The sequence below is a fragment of the Tachysurus fulvidraco genome, chromosome 23 (assembly GCF_022655615.1).
Source record: "Tachysurus fulvidraco isolate hzauxx_2018 chromosome 23, HZAU_PFXX_2.0, whole genome shotgun sequence".
Lineage (NCBI taxonomy): Eukaryota > Metazoa > Chordata > Actinopteri > Siluriformes > Bagridae > Tachysurus > Tachysurus fulvidraco.
Genome location: NC_062540.1, coordinates 13,192,338 through 13,209,911, shown reverse-complemented (window position 1 = coordinate 13,209,911; position 17,574 = coordinate 13,192,338). Strand labels below are relative to the sequence as shown.

Below are 17,574 nucleotides of genomic sequence, written 5' to 3'. Positions count from 1 at the left end.
CAACAGCAAAACAGTATCACTTACAGTTAGAGTCTAACATGTAAACAGTATGGATTAGCAACCAATCAGAAGAAAGATGATTTTTCTAAGTATAAGTGAAAAAGCAGGATGAACTCACCATAGGCTTGTGGAAACTCTCCAGGGGTATGTCCAGGATAGAAAGTACTAGGTCCTGTGGGTTGAACCGAGTACTGCTGAGGAGGCCCCACGTATGGAGGAGCAGTGTGGCGATACTGTAATAGATCAGGAAAGAGCAATTATAAGCCTGGCACATTGAGTAATTCTAATAGCTATTTAAGACTGATGTAGACAAAGACCAGGACCTATTGTAGTTAGGATATACAGTGTCCTAACTGCTAAACACCATAGTACACACAACACCTGACCTTCCCCACCTCCATACCCATAAACTCAAACACCGTCTCCATCAGGTCTCTACATGCCCCAACACGGTTCCATTACACCATGCAAATTATTTATGAATTATCTTAAAGGTGTACTAGGAATTACAGTGATGTTTCAAATTGCTGTGCAAAATGTATGTGTAGCAATATTAGTATCTTTACATATAAAGTGTCTATATGTCTTTTTTTATGCCGACAGAAAGACGTAGCAATGTTCTATATACTTATATTATATACTTAAATATACTGTATGTATTCAGGGAAAATAAGAGAAGTTTGTTTTACTAAACCTCGATATTGATTGATATGAGAGTGTATTGCACACGGTGGTGCCATGAATCACATTTGCTGCACTGTAAAACAGGCCTTACTGACTACCTTATGTTCACCATTCTTCTGTTACTGTTTGCTAATCGTAATTTTATTACCATTCTCAAGGGAGTAGTATAAACCTGTTTCCAGAGACTTGGCATTTTCAGTTTCCAATTCCATGTCTTTCCTCCCTGCTTCTAGTCATTTTTCTAACCCAATACAAATACAAATGTAAAGTAATTAATTAGAGGTCTAAGTATCGGTTTGAAACCTGGGGTATGTAGTATTGCGCAGCCTGGGGGGAAGCAAAGGGCATGGGTGTCATGGACATCATGATGGGTGGGCTCGGCGAGTATACAGTGGCATTCGGGGCCTGAGAAGCAGGTCGAATTGAAGGGCTGTTGCTTGGAATGGTGGGCCGTGGAGGCTGCATCTGAGTTCTCTGGAAAAACTGGAAGAGACGAAAGCAGAAGAAAGTGGAAGAGTCAGATACGGACACGCTCAATCGTGCACAAAAATCAATGCACAAAGACCTATGGAGTGGTTCATTTACAAGTTGTGGACACTAGAGGCAAAACTACGGTTCTCAGAATGTGATGGGAGATTGAACCACTTTTTAAAAGCTTGTTTGATCAGGTGCAGAAAGGCTCTAGGTTACTTATTAAAACATGCAAGATACAAAATAAAAAAAGTTCATATATTAAAACTGACATGCAATACAACTCACAGGGGCAATTAAACTAGCCCGAAAAGTGGACAAAACAAATGTTTGATGTGTTTGCATTAGCCACAAAGATGAGTGATAAGAAACTCTATAAATCTTGATGTGCACTGTACATGTTCTTCAGACACATTTTTCTGATTTGACGAAAGCTAATAGAAACTCGGCCACTGAACTGCACCATATCTCATTAAGCAACAGCAACTGTGGCTTTGGGTAAAAGGACAATTTGGTTTTTTTCCCTGTTCTAACAGGTAGTGTTAATGGAGAAGCCCCTTTATTGCTGGGCTCCATCTCAGATGTCAGACTTACTTTCAGTTTAGAGATCTCTGGTAAAACAGAGACACGGCCATGGTTTACAGAAAATTCACCAAGAACTGCAAAAACAATACTGGTCTTACTTTGCTTTTGGCTCATTCCAGCGAATCAGATGCCTTTCCAATTACAAGTGTTAACTGCAATAATCATGGATAAGTGGCTAATGTAATGCCACTTCCGACACTCTCGTAATGCTCTTGGAATGCAGGTAGGAAGGCTTAATGAAGGACGCATAACATGTCTAAAATGATTATGAAAAAACTTGGGTTAAAAAAAAGAGAGGAAAATACTTGGGTTAAAAATTAAAACAATAAAATAAAATACAGGTAGGGCTGCAACCGTTAATTTTCCTATTCAATTATTCTCCCTGTCCCAAATATCGCATAATAGTAAGAAATATTCAAAATGTAATTTATTGTAATGACAATAGACAGCAGCAGAATATAAGCCGTATGATACGTGTGTGGAATATCATTAAATCCATCAATAAGCTTCAAAATACTAATAATAATTTCCTTAACTTTGTTTCCATCAGATTATATAGTCTATGTCATGTGTCTGCTAACGTACGTCCTTAAGAGGATGTGAAATTCATTAAAAGGTTCCCTTGCTGAAAAATCCTGGCACGTACTACATCGAACTTTAACATATCACAGATTTTGGATATTTTCCTGAGGTTTTGCAGACTAACTTGATTTGGCTCCATGCTGTCAGTTAGATGTAAACTACACTTCAGTAAAGAAACATAAAAACTTAAGTGCTGTGAGGAAAAAGTCACCACACTGCTTTTTCCCACACATTTTCAAAGTAATTTAGTGAAGGGATTTACTGAATAATTGTTGCAGCCCTATAAAATGGCTTCCTCTGGGGTGAGGGGGTGGGAGTGGCTGTTCGAGCACGGCTGCGGTGCACAGGGAAGGGAAGACGGGGCAGATAACTAAGTTTCACTGAGGAATAGTGACTTCATGCCATGCATTTCTTTAAGACTGCAATTTACCTGAATGGGTCTGAATCCTCCCTTGAAAATTGAAGCAGGAAAAAGAGAGAGTCTAATGGGACTGTGAACTATTTGGTATGGAGGGACAGAGAGACTAAGACACACACACACATACAAAAGAGCTATCAGTAGCATTAAGAGCATGCAAAGAGTTTGCAATCTGATCAGCTCTACTTTCAGGCTGCTTCTGCTTCTTCTTTTCTTTCTTTCTTTTTTAAAGACAGAACCAGGCAGTGTGCTGTTAAGGAAGCCTTGTGTCATCATCCGCATGAGGCCTGAGCAAACGTGCTCCACTAACCCCCATTCTGAATAAACACAGCCAACTAAGCAGGCTACTTCCTCACTGAAACGTCTCCAACGGGAGTGCAAGAGAGCGAATAGCAGACGAGGACGTTTAAAGTACTGTGTTTCTGCAAGGAGCACAAATACACTGATGACAATCCTCTAAATATAAACATAACACCATCATTTATTAAATCATCGAATGAAAAAATGCTGTGGCAAAGAAGCCAGCTATCATGCAGAAATCAATGCTCACATTTTCCAGTGATCCTCCTGACTAATCCCTTCTTATAATACCTGAATAAACCATGTTGATCTTCTCAAAGGAAATGCCAGAGCCAATAAGTAACGCTCACTAGAGAAAGCAACACTACATACTAGTGCATGTTATTCGTGATTTTATAACGCAGCTAAATAACCAAAGTAAAATACAAACCTTTATCGTCAATACCAAGTTTTACATCCCTGAGGGAGAGCAAACGCTACAGCAGCAGGCAAGTGGAAAATCCAATGTGCTGTGCGGTCCAATGTTTTGGTTAGCTAGAAACCTAACTGACTAGCCTAAAAAAGTATCAGCTAACAGACGTTAGTAATGTATTGGTTGCTAGTTAGCTAGTTCACTGAATGAATACGCAGTGAGAGAAACAAACAAGTACAGGAAGGTGACTGTGCACTCCTCTAACGTTTCTGATGTTTCCTGACAAAAATTCAGCAATTCGTTGACAACTTTTCTTTCTTCAGATATTTTATTCCAAAACTGTCTGAGCCATGAAATCAGCTTGTCCCAGACACCTGAGCTTCTGACACGTCCTCCTCTAGACCCTCTACAGAAAGGTTAACCTTTGGTGAAGTCGTTATGCAGACGCTGTATGTGTGCTTATCGTTAAGACTGTATTATGCTGATCTAGTTTTGAATTAGGGTGTACTGAGCCACCTCCCATCCTGTCTCATCTACTTCAACCAGGCTTCCTATTCATACAAAGTCCACACATCTCTAACAAGCTATAATCATTTCAACAAGGACACTGATCTAAGGAGGTGAACGAATAAGATGGGTGCAAATCTTCAGCACTGAACAATCAATATGAGCAAATAGAAGGTGTGTACTTTGGCAACTGCGCATTGCTTTAGTGAGCTTTAGCTACGATAACATAGTATAGTCTATAATATGAGGTGCTGTGCTGCAACGGCGTACGTTACCTGGTGATGGGTGGGACGAGGCCCTGGGGCAAACTGAGCAGGGGTGAGCATGGCAGAGAGCAGAGGAAGGAAGGAAGAGAGAAAGAAAGATGAAATCACACTGAAAAACACTTTAAAACCACAAGAGACAGGTAGTAAGCCTAAAGCATAGCATGTTTACACTTGCATCACAACACAGCAAAAGCAGTAAGAAAAGCTCTCTGGTATTCAGACATATTCAGGCCTTTCTGAGTAACTAGCAGATAAAATGAGAATGAATGAATGAATGAATGAATGAATAAATAAATAAATAAATTAATTAATTTGTGTAAGTGCTGCTGAAATGGACATACTCACCGGGCGGCTTTGAGGCGGGACGTTCATTTGTTGTGTCTGTGTTGAGTAGACCAGCGAGGCTGTACCAGCATTCTGACCTGGTGTGTACGGCGACTGCAGCGTCACGGGTGTCCAAAAGGAAGGGCGTTAAAAGAAAAGGACAACCAAAAAAAAAAAAGCACAGAACAGAATGATTAGAAAACAGAGGGAAAAAATATGGTGTGAGAATTCTAACAACAGACCACGTTTGACCTGCTTTTGTGCAAGCTTCTGTGTGTGCAGGTGACAAAGCAAGAATGCCCACTCCCTGCCTCTGAGTACACTGCGGTCTGCTGACACAGACAAATCTGCCATCTCCTCAGCGCTGCCTTCAGGAGGGCGCGAGTGAGTGAGATAGCGAGAGTGAGAGGCACAGACAGCAGACTCACAGGGATTGCAGAGTCAGATGAGCAACAGAGGTAAGCTCAAGCCCTCATTCACTCTTCTCTCTGTTCAGAGATGGCTCTGCATGATCAAACTCTAGCCTCAGGAGCATGTAAACTGGACTTACTATTAATAGCAGTGTTTGCAGGCAAAGCTGTGCAGGCGTAGAGTGGAAATCCGAGCGCTCGGCTCAGAAGCGGAACAAGCTCCAGAACAGCTGAGTCACCATGACTGTCTTTCTATTTTAAAGACAATCAGCTGGGTGCGCTGAGTATTTATGCTTGAGTGTATGCTTGCGAGAAGACGATACACACACGCACGCGTGCGCGCGCATGCACACACACACTTCAGTAACAAGAATACGCCAGACCTGCTATGACAACTTGCTCTCTCCAGTAAATTATTCAACATGACACACTGCATGCACAAACGCAGTTAAAAACCCAGTACAAACAAAGCAAGCAAATTAAAGGGCATTTTCAAAACCACTGGTATTTTGAGAATAAAAATGATCCAAGAAAAGTGATTTCTGTGCTAAAACTCATTGGCAACAATGGACCTCGTTCGTCGATCTTTAATTAAAGTTGGGTGTAAATGAAACCGAACGAATCTGCAGGCTGTTCAAAAGTTTCAGTGTACTTGTGTGCTTATGCTGATGAATGCCGATCACCCGCAAATTACCGAGCGTTTTGCACGACAGCTGATTTGCATTTGGTCGACGCCCAGTCCGCAAAGCTCACGCAGTTGAAATGACAAACAGGTTGTTTCACACACGTCTATGCCAATAAAAAATGTATTATTTAACAGCATAGAAACTTAATCCAAACTAGAAAAAAAAATTAAATAGATTAGCGAATTAAGCTAAGTGGAAAGAACACAGTAACCAGGTGATATCGAGGACAAAGTGCTTTGCTGTGCATTTTTTTTTTCAAAGCCATGTGTCTGTGACTCTGGGCCAGAATTTCTTTGCGCATGAGGGTGTCACAGGAAGTCACGCAACACACTAGACAGCATCGGAATAAGACGCATCAGACTGGTCACTCAGGTCAGGTTCTAATAAGGTACTGCACAGCGTTAAAAGAAGATGGAACCAACTTGATCAGAATCAGAATCAGAATCATCTTGATTAAAAGTGTGTGCAAACAAGGAATTTGTTGTGGATTTTAAGGTGCTCTCGGTACATACATGCATACATAATATATACATATCTAGCATGAGAACAGTAAACATTTAAATAGTAAAGATTTACATATTTACATAGTACTTGAGAAAAAGGCAGTAATTAGTTATTAAACGGCGAGTCATAGGAACACATCCATTTTTTTTTATACAATGGGATTCAATTAAATGACTGATCTTATTTCAGATTTATGTTTATATTTTCCCCTACATGACATGACTGTCATTAAAGCCATCAGTGTGAAACAAGTGGTATTTACACAATCTTTATTACATTTGTGTATAATAAAGAAATTTAAACCCGACAGCGTAACCCATGTATTAAACTGCAGAAACTTATCACGAATGATGTGAGTTGAAGTTGACTGTGTACAATTAGACACGTACAAAAGCGTTTCTCCAAAATTAAGTGATGTGTGACTTGAATAGGAAATTTCCTGAGTGACCGCTTGTACAAGAGATTTACAAATAAATCCGGGATATCCAGCTTTTACTCAACGCCACCTCCTGTAACAGAGACGGGAAGCTTTGGAAGTTGCTAATATTAGAAGACAAGCTATTCTGAATCACTATTCTGAATCACAATGTGACTCTGGTGATTTATTTTGATGACCAGAGATGTCGAATGGTTGTTTTCTCTGAGGAAACACCTGTGACTCATCAGACTGGGAGCACCTGAGCACGCACCATGAAAATTTCGGAAGCCTCATTTGCATTTGTGTTAATTCCAAAGCTTGATTTTAACGCAGCAAGCATCGGCAGGCTTATGTTCAAACTTCAAAATCTAACTGAATGTAATGCCCTTTGTAATAAGTAAAAAACACACACACACACACACACACACACAAAGACACACACACACACAAAGACAGTGTCAGGCAGCTGCATGGGTGCACTCACCCCTCCTCCTGCCTCCCAGGCTTTAGGGTGGCCATACAGATGCGCAGTGGATACTGTGGAAACTGATACCTGAGAAAGGCCGGGTGAGGAGGCGTGGCCCGGAGGCGTAGCTGCAAGGTTTGGGTGTCCCTTGCTGATTTCATGGGCTGTGTAAGGAGGGCCAGGGGGTCTCTGAACCTGAAACGTATCAAAGGGAAAGCACAGATTCAAAAACAAAGTAAGGAATGAACAACACAACACCAGGTTGTGCAACCCGTGTCCCCATGAATAGAAGCGATGTGGTCGGGCTACATGGTGAGGAAACAAACGCAGTATCTTTAATATTAGATTCAAGTGGTGCAACTTCTCTGAGAAGAACAAGTCACACGGTTCTTGTGGTCAAATATTTATTAGGGCTAGAAATGAGACAAATGTTATCAGTACTAAAGCCATGTGATGAGATATTCCGGCTTCACGAGACAACATTGACAAATTATTTTTTTACATATTAATGCTGCAACAAACACAGAACAAACCACTCCAATATCCAAACATAACTGCAAGTGCTGTATGTCAGGATTTAGAATAAATGGGGTCATTATTCCCTACTATTATGTTATTTTTCATCTTTTTCTGGTGTCATATTTATTTTATGGCAACTTGCTTCAATAACAATTGTCATGACCTCTCTTACTGCTGTCTGACAACCGCCTGCAACACACGAGGGCATCACACTTTAACTCATATTTCCACATCCTTCCAAAATTAATTTCTGCTTACAAGAACGCATGACGTTCTTCTGAACTGTTTTTAGACTCGAGTGAAACTTGCAACAATCTGCAGCACACAGGTGTTGATTTTAGCGCCGTATCCGAGCCAAAGCCAAGCACCTAGTGACTTTGCTGGATAAATAATTAATAAAATGCTTTAAAATGAAAGAACAAGGCCTTTCATTTGTGGCTGCGTGTGTCGTCTCACTCGTTTCACGGTTTAGGTGAGAATGTTTATCGAGACTGATTTTCACAAACAGGAGTTTTATGGCTTCCATTAGCAGAAAAAAACAAACAAACACCGCCACGGTTAATTATCTAAATCAGATTTCAATATTTCTGTTTTCATTTGCACTCTCTTAGCACCTTAATATGATTAAAGTTTTACATTCATTGGCAGCTATTTTTGCACGAGTACAAATGCAAACATCCTTCGTTCATCCTTGTTTCATTAGGAATTCATTAGGAAACGTCAGCTGCATTTGGTCTGCTACAGTAATGTTGAAATTGATTAAATTCACTTTTCCGTCAAGGAATATGCCAGCATACTATCATACTAATGTACCAGATCCTACCTTTAGCAACAAGCAGGAGCTGGAAGAGTCCAAAAATGTTTAAAGTTTGGTGTTTGGGAGCACTTCATTTTCCAGTATGTTGCTGCACTGACAGTCAGTGAGCTATGGACTGAAAGGTGTTCCAACACACACACACACACCTCCCCAAAGTTCTTAATTCTGAATGGAATCTAGAGCTACAATGGAATAGGTATCATTTTTTACTGTACCAGAAATAACTCTTATTGAGACACCAGTGTATCAAAATCTTATCCAATACTTGTGTTTTTTGTTTCATCAAACCCCTAAACCCATTCAAACATCATTATTGTTCGAGGCAAACAGTTACCTGAGCCTCAAACTAAGCGTCTTGTGAATTACTTTTACATCCAGACCTGTCACAGCATGTTGTGCTACAGAGGTAATGTGGAACAGACCTTTGGACAGGATTTGGAGAGGCACCACTGTAACTCATAATGAGATTACCTTGGCTGCACTGGGAGATGCTGCAGCATGTGTGTCTCTGTGCCTCATTAAAAAACATGATGAGTAACAAATCACATCTAGAAATGACGCTCTCCATTTTTTACCACCTCGACTACGGCGCTGTACGGTACATTTAAGAGCCGAACACTGCGCTGACAAAACAGCTGATGCTAGTTTCATAGCACAAAAATGCAATAAGTCATTCAACCTGGTTGCTAACCTGCATACAAAACTTTCAAACTCTTCTTTTGCCCTTGCCACCCCACATACACCCGCCTAAACAATATGACGAAATAAAGGATTCTTTGTTCCCGAGCTGTATTCGCAGGTAGATAGCAGCCTGTTTTATACAGCTTGATCATGGGTTACGAAGTTTATCTAACCATTTTAAATGTTCTCCAGAGTGGGAGCTTGTGTTAAAAAGTGAAAGCTGTAAAAAATGCATATAAGCAATGAACCTGATGGCAGCCATGCAGCTAGAGCGTCGCAAGGCCAGCAGCACACAACTGCAAAAGTACAGCTGAGCAAAAAAGCAAACATTTAATACTGTTTGTCCTTCTTCTCAGTTATCCAGACACCACTGACCCTCTTCCCTCAACGGTTCTATAGCCACAGCAGACAATCCCTGACTCCCACTGCTTAGTTCTGACAACTGTAACGACGCACCTGTCCGCTCTACTCTACATGGTACTCTATTTTAGCCGTGACCAAAAGGAAATCATTGTATACCAGGTAACCAAAGACTGGTCCATGTTTTCTTCTGAAAAGTCTCCTCCATGATCTTAGAGGATGGTTGTAAAGGCACTTCAGCTGGAATGGTAGTATGAATTCAGCAGTACGGAAGTTGCTCTAATGGACCAGATGTTCGACCTGTCTGAGGAGCAGTGGTCCAAGACCCAAGACGTCAAGCCATTACTGTACCTCCATTTCCCAAGAAAAGTTGAGGGGTTGAATATAATATACATCGTGTTAATATAACAACGAATAAAACCATTTAACATCATAAATAACATCACCCGAAACTCCTCTCGGAATGTTTGTACATTTTTTCCTCTGCTGAAATAGTGGTTGCAATTAGTTGATCAAAACATTTATTTTACTATTTTTAAAAATAATTTTCTATTAAAAAATGGTGTTCAAGGTTAATTTACGCTTATTAAATCTTCAATCTCTAGATATATGACTGTTCCAGATTAACTCCAACGTCTGTCTCATAAATAAAGTTTTCCTTCTGAGCACAATTTCAGGCTCTTGTGGTAAAACACTGAATACAAGTGTGTTGTAGTAAGAAAATTTACATGACTCTCGTACAAGAGGAAAGACCATTGGACGGAAAAAAGAAAAATAGCAGATTTGTCAGCATGCTTCTCCTCACTAGTCTCATTTTATATTTACATTTATGGCATTTAGCAGACACCCTTATCCAGAATCACTTACAACTGAGCAACTGAGGGTTAAGGGCCTTGCTCAGGGGCCCAGCAGTGGCAGCTTGGTGGACCTGGGGTTCGTACCCGTGACCTTCCGACCAGTAGCCCAACACCTTAGCCACTGAGCTACCACATCATGCTCGGTCATAAACAGACTGAGTCACAGCACTGCTCATAATACACAGATCAGCCAGAACATTAAAACCGACCTGCCGAATATTTTGCGCAGGTCCCACACGTGCCACCAAAACAGATCTACCATGGCGAGGAGGGGACTTCAAAAGACCTCTAAATGTGTGTCATGGCATCTGGCACTAAGGCATTAGCAGAGGATCATTAAAGTCCTGTAAATTGTAAGATGGAGTCACACATCCCACAAATGCTCTAATCAATTGAGATCTGGGGAATTTCAAGGCCAAGTCAACATCTTGTTGACTCTGCAAACATTTTAATAGGAATAGTTTAAGGAAAATGACAAAGTGGCAGGGTGCATTACCATGATAGGTTGTACATGTTAAATGACAAGAATCAACATCCACATGAATGCCAGCATATAAGGTTTCCCAGCAGAACACTGCACAAGGCATCACAGCACCTTAGCTGACTTGCCTTCTATCCATAGTCCATACTGAAGCTCTCTCTTCTCCAGGTAAGTGACATATACGCACAAGGACATCCAGAAGATGTAAAAGAAACCTAGGTCTGGTGGTGTGTACAGGGGTTAGAATAGCGATCTGCAGCTATGTAGCCCATATACACCAACCTGGGATGCAATGAGAGTTCTGACACCTTTCTATCATAGCCAGCATCAGCCTTTTCAGCTGTTTGTGCTACTGTGGAATTGGACCAGACAGATTAGCCTTCAAACTCCATGTGCATCAAATGAGCCTTGGACACCCATGACCCTCTCCCAGGTTTACTTCCTTGCCTTTCCTTAGACACCTTTTGGTAGGTACCTGATGTTTTCGAGATGCACTGACTCCGTTGTCTAGCCGTTACAATCTGGGCCTTGTCAAAGTCCCTCAGAGATTCTTACGCTTGCCTATTGTTCCTCCTTCCAACACATCAACACAAGATGAGCCACACTCGGTGTAAAGAATATACAATTTGTTGCTGTTACTGCGTTGCAATCCCCAAGAGCCCACTTATACTGCCAACTGAACAGACTTTCAACACTTTTGGAGTATTGATATTGCACTTTGGATATGCCTGTGTAGAATCTAAAGTTTTTTTGTTTTTTTTTTTGCTCTCTAAATTTGATGTGTTTGACCTCCCAACTCCACTGTCTAATAGACATGTGTAAATGAAATAATGAGAGGAAACTGGTGGGAGTTCTGACAGCTGTTTCACACCCATAAGCACTGGAACTGTAAGTGCTCTGAAACTCAGTGTCCCAATAAGTCGAGTCACTTCTATTGTCACATCACCACAGCACATGTGGCCTTGGTGAGTGAAATTCTCAGAAGCGAACTCCAGAAATTGCACTGACAAAAAACTGCAAAGTCTACTCGGAGCTTGCAACACGACCGCCATGCTCGGAGCAGTCTTGAAACTTGTGTCAATAAACGTCAATTCATGAGAATGTGTTGCAGGAAGAACACCTATGGCTGTTTGAAGGCCAATCTTTTATTCATAGTCTACAGTGTCATTACACAGGAAATGCACTAGAACATTTAGACATCTTACCAAACCAAATTATTTTCCGAAATGTAGAAATATACACAGGACTTTAATCATACGATCAACATACTCGTCAGTTACTGATCACTAGAATTTATGACTGCTTGGAAAAAAATAAAAAAGTGCTTTTCCAGTTCAAGCCTCATTGTTTATTACCCAACACCTGGTTTGACAGACAGCTAAGATTTCTTAACATTAGCTCCGGTTGACTACTGGAAGCTCTGCACTGACAAATTATAGAGACCTTAGCTTCATTCAGTCTTTATTTCTTACTCATCCCCTCAATAACCATGAGAATCAGTCATGTCACAGCAAAATCAGAAACAAGGTGCAGTTTGCTTTTTTGTTAGTTAGTTTTTGATAAATAAGCAGCCTTTAAACAGCTAAAATTACACCATAGTTATGAAAAACCATAAACGCTTCAGACTCACAGAAGCTTTCCCACTGGCTCTAAGAAGACAATGTTAACCATGTGTAAGAGTAAGAATTTGTGTTCTGCAGAAGAATGAAGAAGTAAAGCTTTTCACTCACACTGTAGACTGCAGCAACGCCAGGCGGTGTGGAGAAGATTCGCTCGTCCAGCGGCGGCTGCAGTCTGGGGATCCTGGGGTGCAACGCATTAAGGAAAACTCTGGGGAAGCAACTATTTAAGGCTAAACACATCACCAAGGTGGAAGAACAAACAAGACACATGCAGAAGACATATAAAAGCACAAAAACATCATAAGTGGTTAAAAAAAATCCCTGTGTTTTTTTTTTTTCGTTAATAGACAGGGAATTCCTATTTACGGAGGAACGACAAGTCATCAGCTCTTACAGAAAAAGAAAACTTTCCACTCATTCTCTGTGGCTGAGCACAGACAATACTATACTAAAGAGCTGCAGACATGAGAAAGTCAGCCGTGTTTGTGCTGGAATTCAAAATGTTGTCAAGACATGCCTGCTCCAATTAGTAGTGGTCGACCTACATGGCTTTTTTTTTTTAATGGCCGATGCCAATATCTAAGAACCAGCAAAGCACGTACGAAACTGATAAATTAATTCCAGCAAGTGAGATACAGAAAATCAAATTCGATGCACATAATATTTATAGAATTTTCTTTGCAGAACTTTAATATTTATTTAGGAAATGTGTAAAAAGTACGATTTAACAGAAACTGAAGCAAACTAAACAGCAGTTCAGCAATAGACAGTTCAGGTAAACATTCTGCGCCTTGTGGACATTCACACTCTCGTCAGCAGGAGTTTGGGCTCCAAGAATGCTGCCATGTATCCGATTAACAAGACCAGTTGGTTCCTCTGCTTCTGTGTTTGCTTGTTTCGGAAGTATTGTTGGTCTTTAACTTTCTGCATGTGTGTTAGTGGCTTCTGGTTGTGTGTGTGTCTATAACGTACTGTATTCCTCCACTATCCAATGTTTGACTTTATTCATGCACCTGCTGCAGTAAAGATAAGGGCTTCTTATCAATGTTCTAGCAGTTTTGCCAACACAAAACATTTGTTGTCTTTGATTTTGGCCTGTCTTTGTGTTTTTCTGTGTCTCTGGTTGTGGGACCCTGTCCTTGAAAAGGCATCTTCAGCACAGCAATACAGAGAATAATGCATAAGGAAGTTGAATATGCTTTGCTCATTTCAATGAAGACTTCTTCAATAGGGCTTCATGTCTACCAGATTTCAAATGATATCCCATTGATCAGCAGTTGGGCGTGAAAGTTTCCCATGTTCGCCTGCATAAAAAATTCAGAGCACATTGCTGCTCCAACATCCTCTGCAACACGGTACAGTGTTGTTCCAGTGGGCACGCACTGCTTAAATGAAGCCAAGCTCTTCATGTTTGGCCCCCAGACATTGTTTTTGCTTGTACAACATGATTAAATTGTGCTGCATGTGTCCTTAACTTAGCAATGATGTCCCCAACTGCTGTCTGACTGCCGATGCCATCATTCCCCATGAGCAGTGTAGCTAAATCCTGAGTTTAGACAAACATCTCTCAACACAAGCACGACCGTCTCTCATGTAACATACCACCAGTCAAACAAGCCAAGAAATATCTCTCGTATATGGGAGCCTAACATGAGCTTGACGTTGAAGACGACTTCCTTTCCCAGTTATTACGAATAAAATGTCACGAGAGACTCATCAGAGCATGTCAAGCATGTTTGTGCAGTAGTTCATTGGTTCATCGTGATATACCTAGGTTCAGCCACAGCCAACAATCACTGAAAGCCAGAAGCTAACTGCCAATTATCCCTTTTAATAAAGTGTTAAGAACTTTGGTGCTGGGATCTGTGTTTTGCCGTTTTCTTTGAATAGAAAAATGTGTGCTTTCCATTTGTGCTTCTTCATATACAGGTAAGTGTCGAGTCTTTAAATGACTTCACGTTTCCTGTGGATTTTGTTCTTCCTTGTTGCAGCTCCCATATCCACCATGTCATTGCAAATGATACACTTTGCATCTTTGCACTTTCTTACGTTGGCTCTACAATGTGCTCCCATTGACGACTTGTTTTCTGTCCACAAAATGTGTAATTCTCTGTATTTTATTTGCAATACATAGTAACTCATTAACCTCATAGCTACTTTGATCGTTAACAAGTCAAAGTATAGGCCTAAGTATTATTTCAATAATAAAGATATATATATTATATAATATAATAAATGACAATTGTACACGTGTTATTAATATGAGGCACATGGATACAACTTCTGCTTTGACCTAACTTTCATTTGAGGCTACAGAGGCATTTGAGGCTGCAGGAATACAGAAATGTGTCTTTAAAAGTTAATGAAGATGACGCACGAGTCTGACGAAAAACCGGTAGAGGATTAGTGACTGTGACGTAAAAGTGTTTTCAGTTTTGTGTGAATTTGTTTATTGCATGTCTGCGTTCCCACAGGTGTTTACCGTGAGCTTGTTTGCTCCTGTTGGACTGCAAATCTGAAATCTCACTGTAACGTTAGAATAAAGACAAGAGTGGTAAAGCAACACTACATTAAAAAATGACTGATCAATGCCTGGTCTCTATTAGTATTTTTTGAATAATTACAAACAATTGTATTTGGTTCGTTAGAATGAAAGTTTATGCGGTACAAAGAATGTAAACACGAAACTAGCAACTAGCCAGCTATCGGTTGCTTAGCGGCTCTGGTGGTTTGGGGTGTTTTCTAGCTGAATAATCCCATTTGGCCTATAGGTTCTTTGTTTAGTCCTGGCGATACGATAGTCGATCATTACTCGTTAGTATATGAACTGAAAGTATCACACTGAAGCGCTTTAATATGCAAACCATGTAATCATGCAGCACTCAAAGCATTCTGAATAATCACCTCATATGTTAAGACTAGTAACAGGTTAATTTAAAATAGATAGATAGATAGATAGATAGATAGATAGATAGATAGATAGATAGATAGATAGATAATTCTCTCTCAATTTCTCCTAATGGAACAAGGAGGAGACAAATAACGTGGAAAATTCATGGAAAACCATGAATCTACAGTCTGCTACCAAAATCATTATGCTACTACCTGAAGCTGGGAAAAGTGGGCGGAGCTTCCAGGGGTCTCAGTTAATATCGGAGGGTTTAAAACACCTCTTTACTCCACGATCAAATCTGAACAGGCTCAACTGTGCTCTTTACTTAAGGGAAGGTAGACTTCTCTTTGGAGAATTTTTGAGAGTTAACTGCTAACATGGTACACCGATGGTGTTCTTCCACAAAATGTGTAAAAGTTGTGAAACAAAGCAGCGGTGATTGAATAAGTGGCTCTTAGAGTTACGGAGTTCCTTCGGATGGAGATGCCTGTCCCGTCTCCACGCCAGCCAGCAGCAGTGCAGAAAAGTCTGGGCGCAGCACAAACGAGGCTATTGTTAGAAGGGTGGAGGAATCCTTCCTCCCCTGCTGCACTTCCAGATTCAAACAGTATTCTCAGAATAAAAGATTCACAATAACTGGATGAACAGAACAGCTTGTGGCCGCTGGTTTCAAATTTTGGCACAATGCCAAGAAAACCCCAAAATACAAATGTACAGTCAGCAGGTTAAAGACTATTTTTAGTGCTACAGTCCTATTAATAACATGAATGAAGTCATACCCTTTCTTTAGAGTTATAACACAAGATACATATTGCACTGATTTCCATTAAAGTTTCAAAATATACTCTCACACAAACATATAAACCACAAACAATTCAGCTTGTAAAACACTACTGTCTTATGACAGAACTCTTATGATTGAGCACAGCTCCTCAATCTCAGGCCAGCATGCTAAACAGCACTGTCTTTGTCAATGGAGACAAAGTGGAGGCAGAACACAAAGCACCATCCAGCTTACAACACTAAAAGAATCCTGCAACACAAGTTGGTTACTTGCCTGATGATGTATATCAGCACATAGGCTTGTGCATATTCATAAGCCACTGCAAACAAGAGAAAAGGAAAATGAAAGATGACTGTGAAAGGTTTTGGGGAATCCCCGGCCTTCCTGCTGTAGTTCTGTTAGAAGATTCAACAAGAGTGGACAAATCCCAGGGTGTTCCATGGACAAGCCTGAATTCTAACTGTTAAAGCTGCTGATCAGAAACTAAGAAGAGGTCGTATCATCCTCAGGTTAATAAAACTGTACTCCATCACCGAAAATATGAACCAAATATTTTGTTTATATAATCAACACAGAGCTTAATGTTGTAAAAAAAATCTTCTGAAAACTAAAAGTTCAACGTTCATTCATGATTATATTTATAAAGATTTATTACAGCTATACTAATGACAAAGTAACAGGAAATTCGAAAAAGCATGGTTTGGGCCTTGATGACAGCAAAGCTTCATGAAGATTTGATTTAACTATAAAAGTTGGAGTTTAAACCCTGGATAATTGCAGGGAATGATGAATGAAAGGTCTAGTATGAAACGGATGTTGAATGAACAGCAGTGAATAGCACTGTGTACTGCATTAGCTAATAGAGGGTTTGAATACGAACAGTAAAGAGAACGGGACTGAGATCTTAATCTTGAGTGACTTATGAACATACAAGCAATATATTCAGTCAAAATATGCAAAGTGGTGTTCTTAAAAGAAATGACAACACACTCTCACTTAACACTGTGACCCTATATGGCAGGTTATCCGATTTCAACCAGCTAATTCTTGAGTAATAAACAGCCAATATAAGTATAATAACATGCCTCTAAATTACTTCAGAAACGCTTTCACAACATTTCTTCATGTCACTCAGTAGTATTGTGCAGCATGAAAATTAAATAAATCTTTGTCAAAGCAACTTTAAGGTGACTTTATCCCAAAAACATTAACGAGTTAGTGAATGTGTCTCAATAACGACAACATAAAAGTGACACTATGTACTGCTGAGAAAATCACACCGCTTCTACAGAAAAATGATTCACAAGTGAATCCAAAACTAATCTCTGTGAGGCAATGAAATAAATGTGTGGTGGCCTGGAAAAACCTGTCGGATGTCAGCGTGGTTCACTTCTGGAGCACACCCAAAAATATTATCAAGCCAAAAAAAATCTTTTGACCAAGGCAGATAAATAGATATTTTACCTTATATACTGCATATATCCACTAAAAACATTACATTTAAGCTCTTACGCTTTTTTGACTAGC

General features: G+C 40.1%; 1 protein-coding gene across 13 annotated transcripts in view; it reads right to left on the bottom strand.

The window, feature by feature from the left end:
- The window catches only part of eif4g3b (eukaryotic translation initiation factor 4 gamma, 3b), a 33,471-nt gene that overhangs the window by 13,605 nt on the left and 2,292 nt on the right, over positions 1–17,574 (bottom strand). For 5 of the 13 annotated variants that reach the window (XR_007139316.1, XM_047807434.1, XM_047807433.1 and 2 more), the window contains exons 2-8: positions 12,479–12,578; positions 7,052–7,228; positions 4,571–4,663; positions 4,235–4,267; positions 2,753–2,773; positions 988–1,167; positions 119–233 (exon numbers count right to left, since the gene is read on the bottom strand). Coding sequence is in view for 12 of the 13 variants with exons in the window: in XM_047807434.1 (XP_047663390.1) it covers positions 119–233; positions 988–1,167; positions 2,753–2,773; positions 4,235–4,267; positions 4,571–4,663; positions 7,052–7,228; positions 12,479–12,578 (719 nt within the window). In the remaining variant the exon portion in view is untranslated. Of the gene's footprint in view, positions 1–118; positions 234–987; positions 1,168–2,752; positions 2,774–4,234; positions 4,268–4,570; positions 4,664–7,051; positions 7,229–8,375; positions 8,525–12,478; positions 12,579–17,574 lie in introns of those variants that run through there. The other 8 variants (XM_047807438.1, XM_047807436.1, XM_047807435.1 and 5 more) reach the window with 8 other exon arrangements.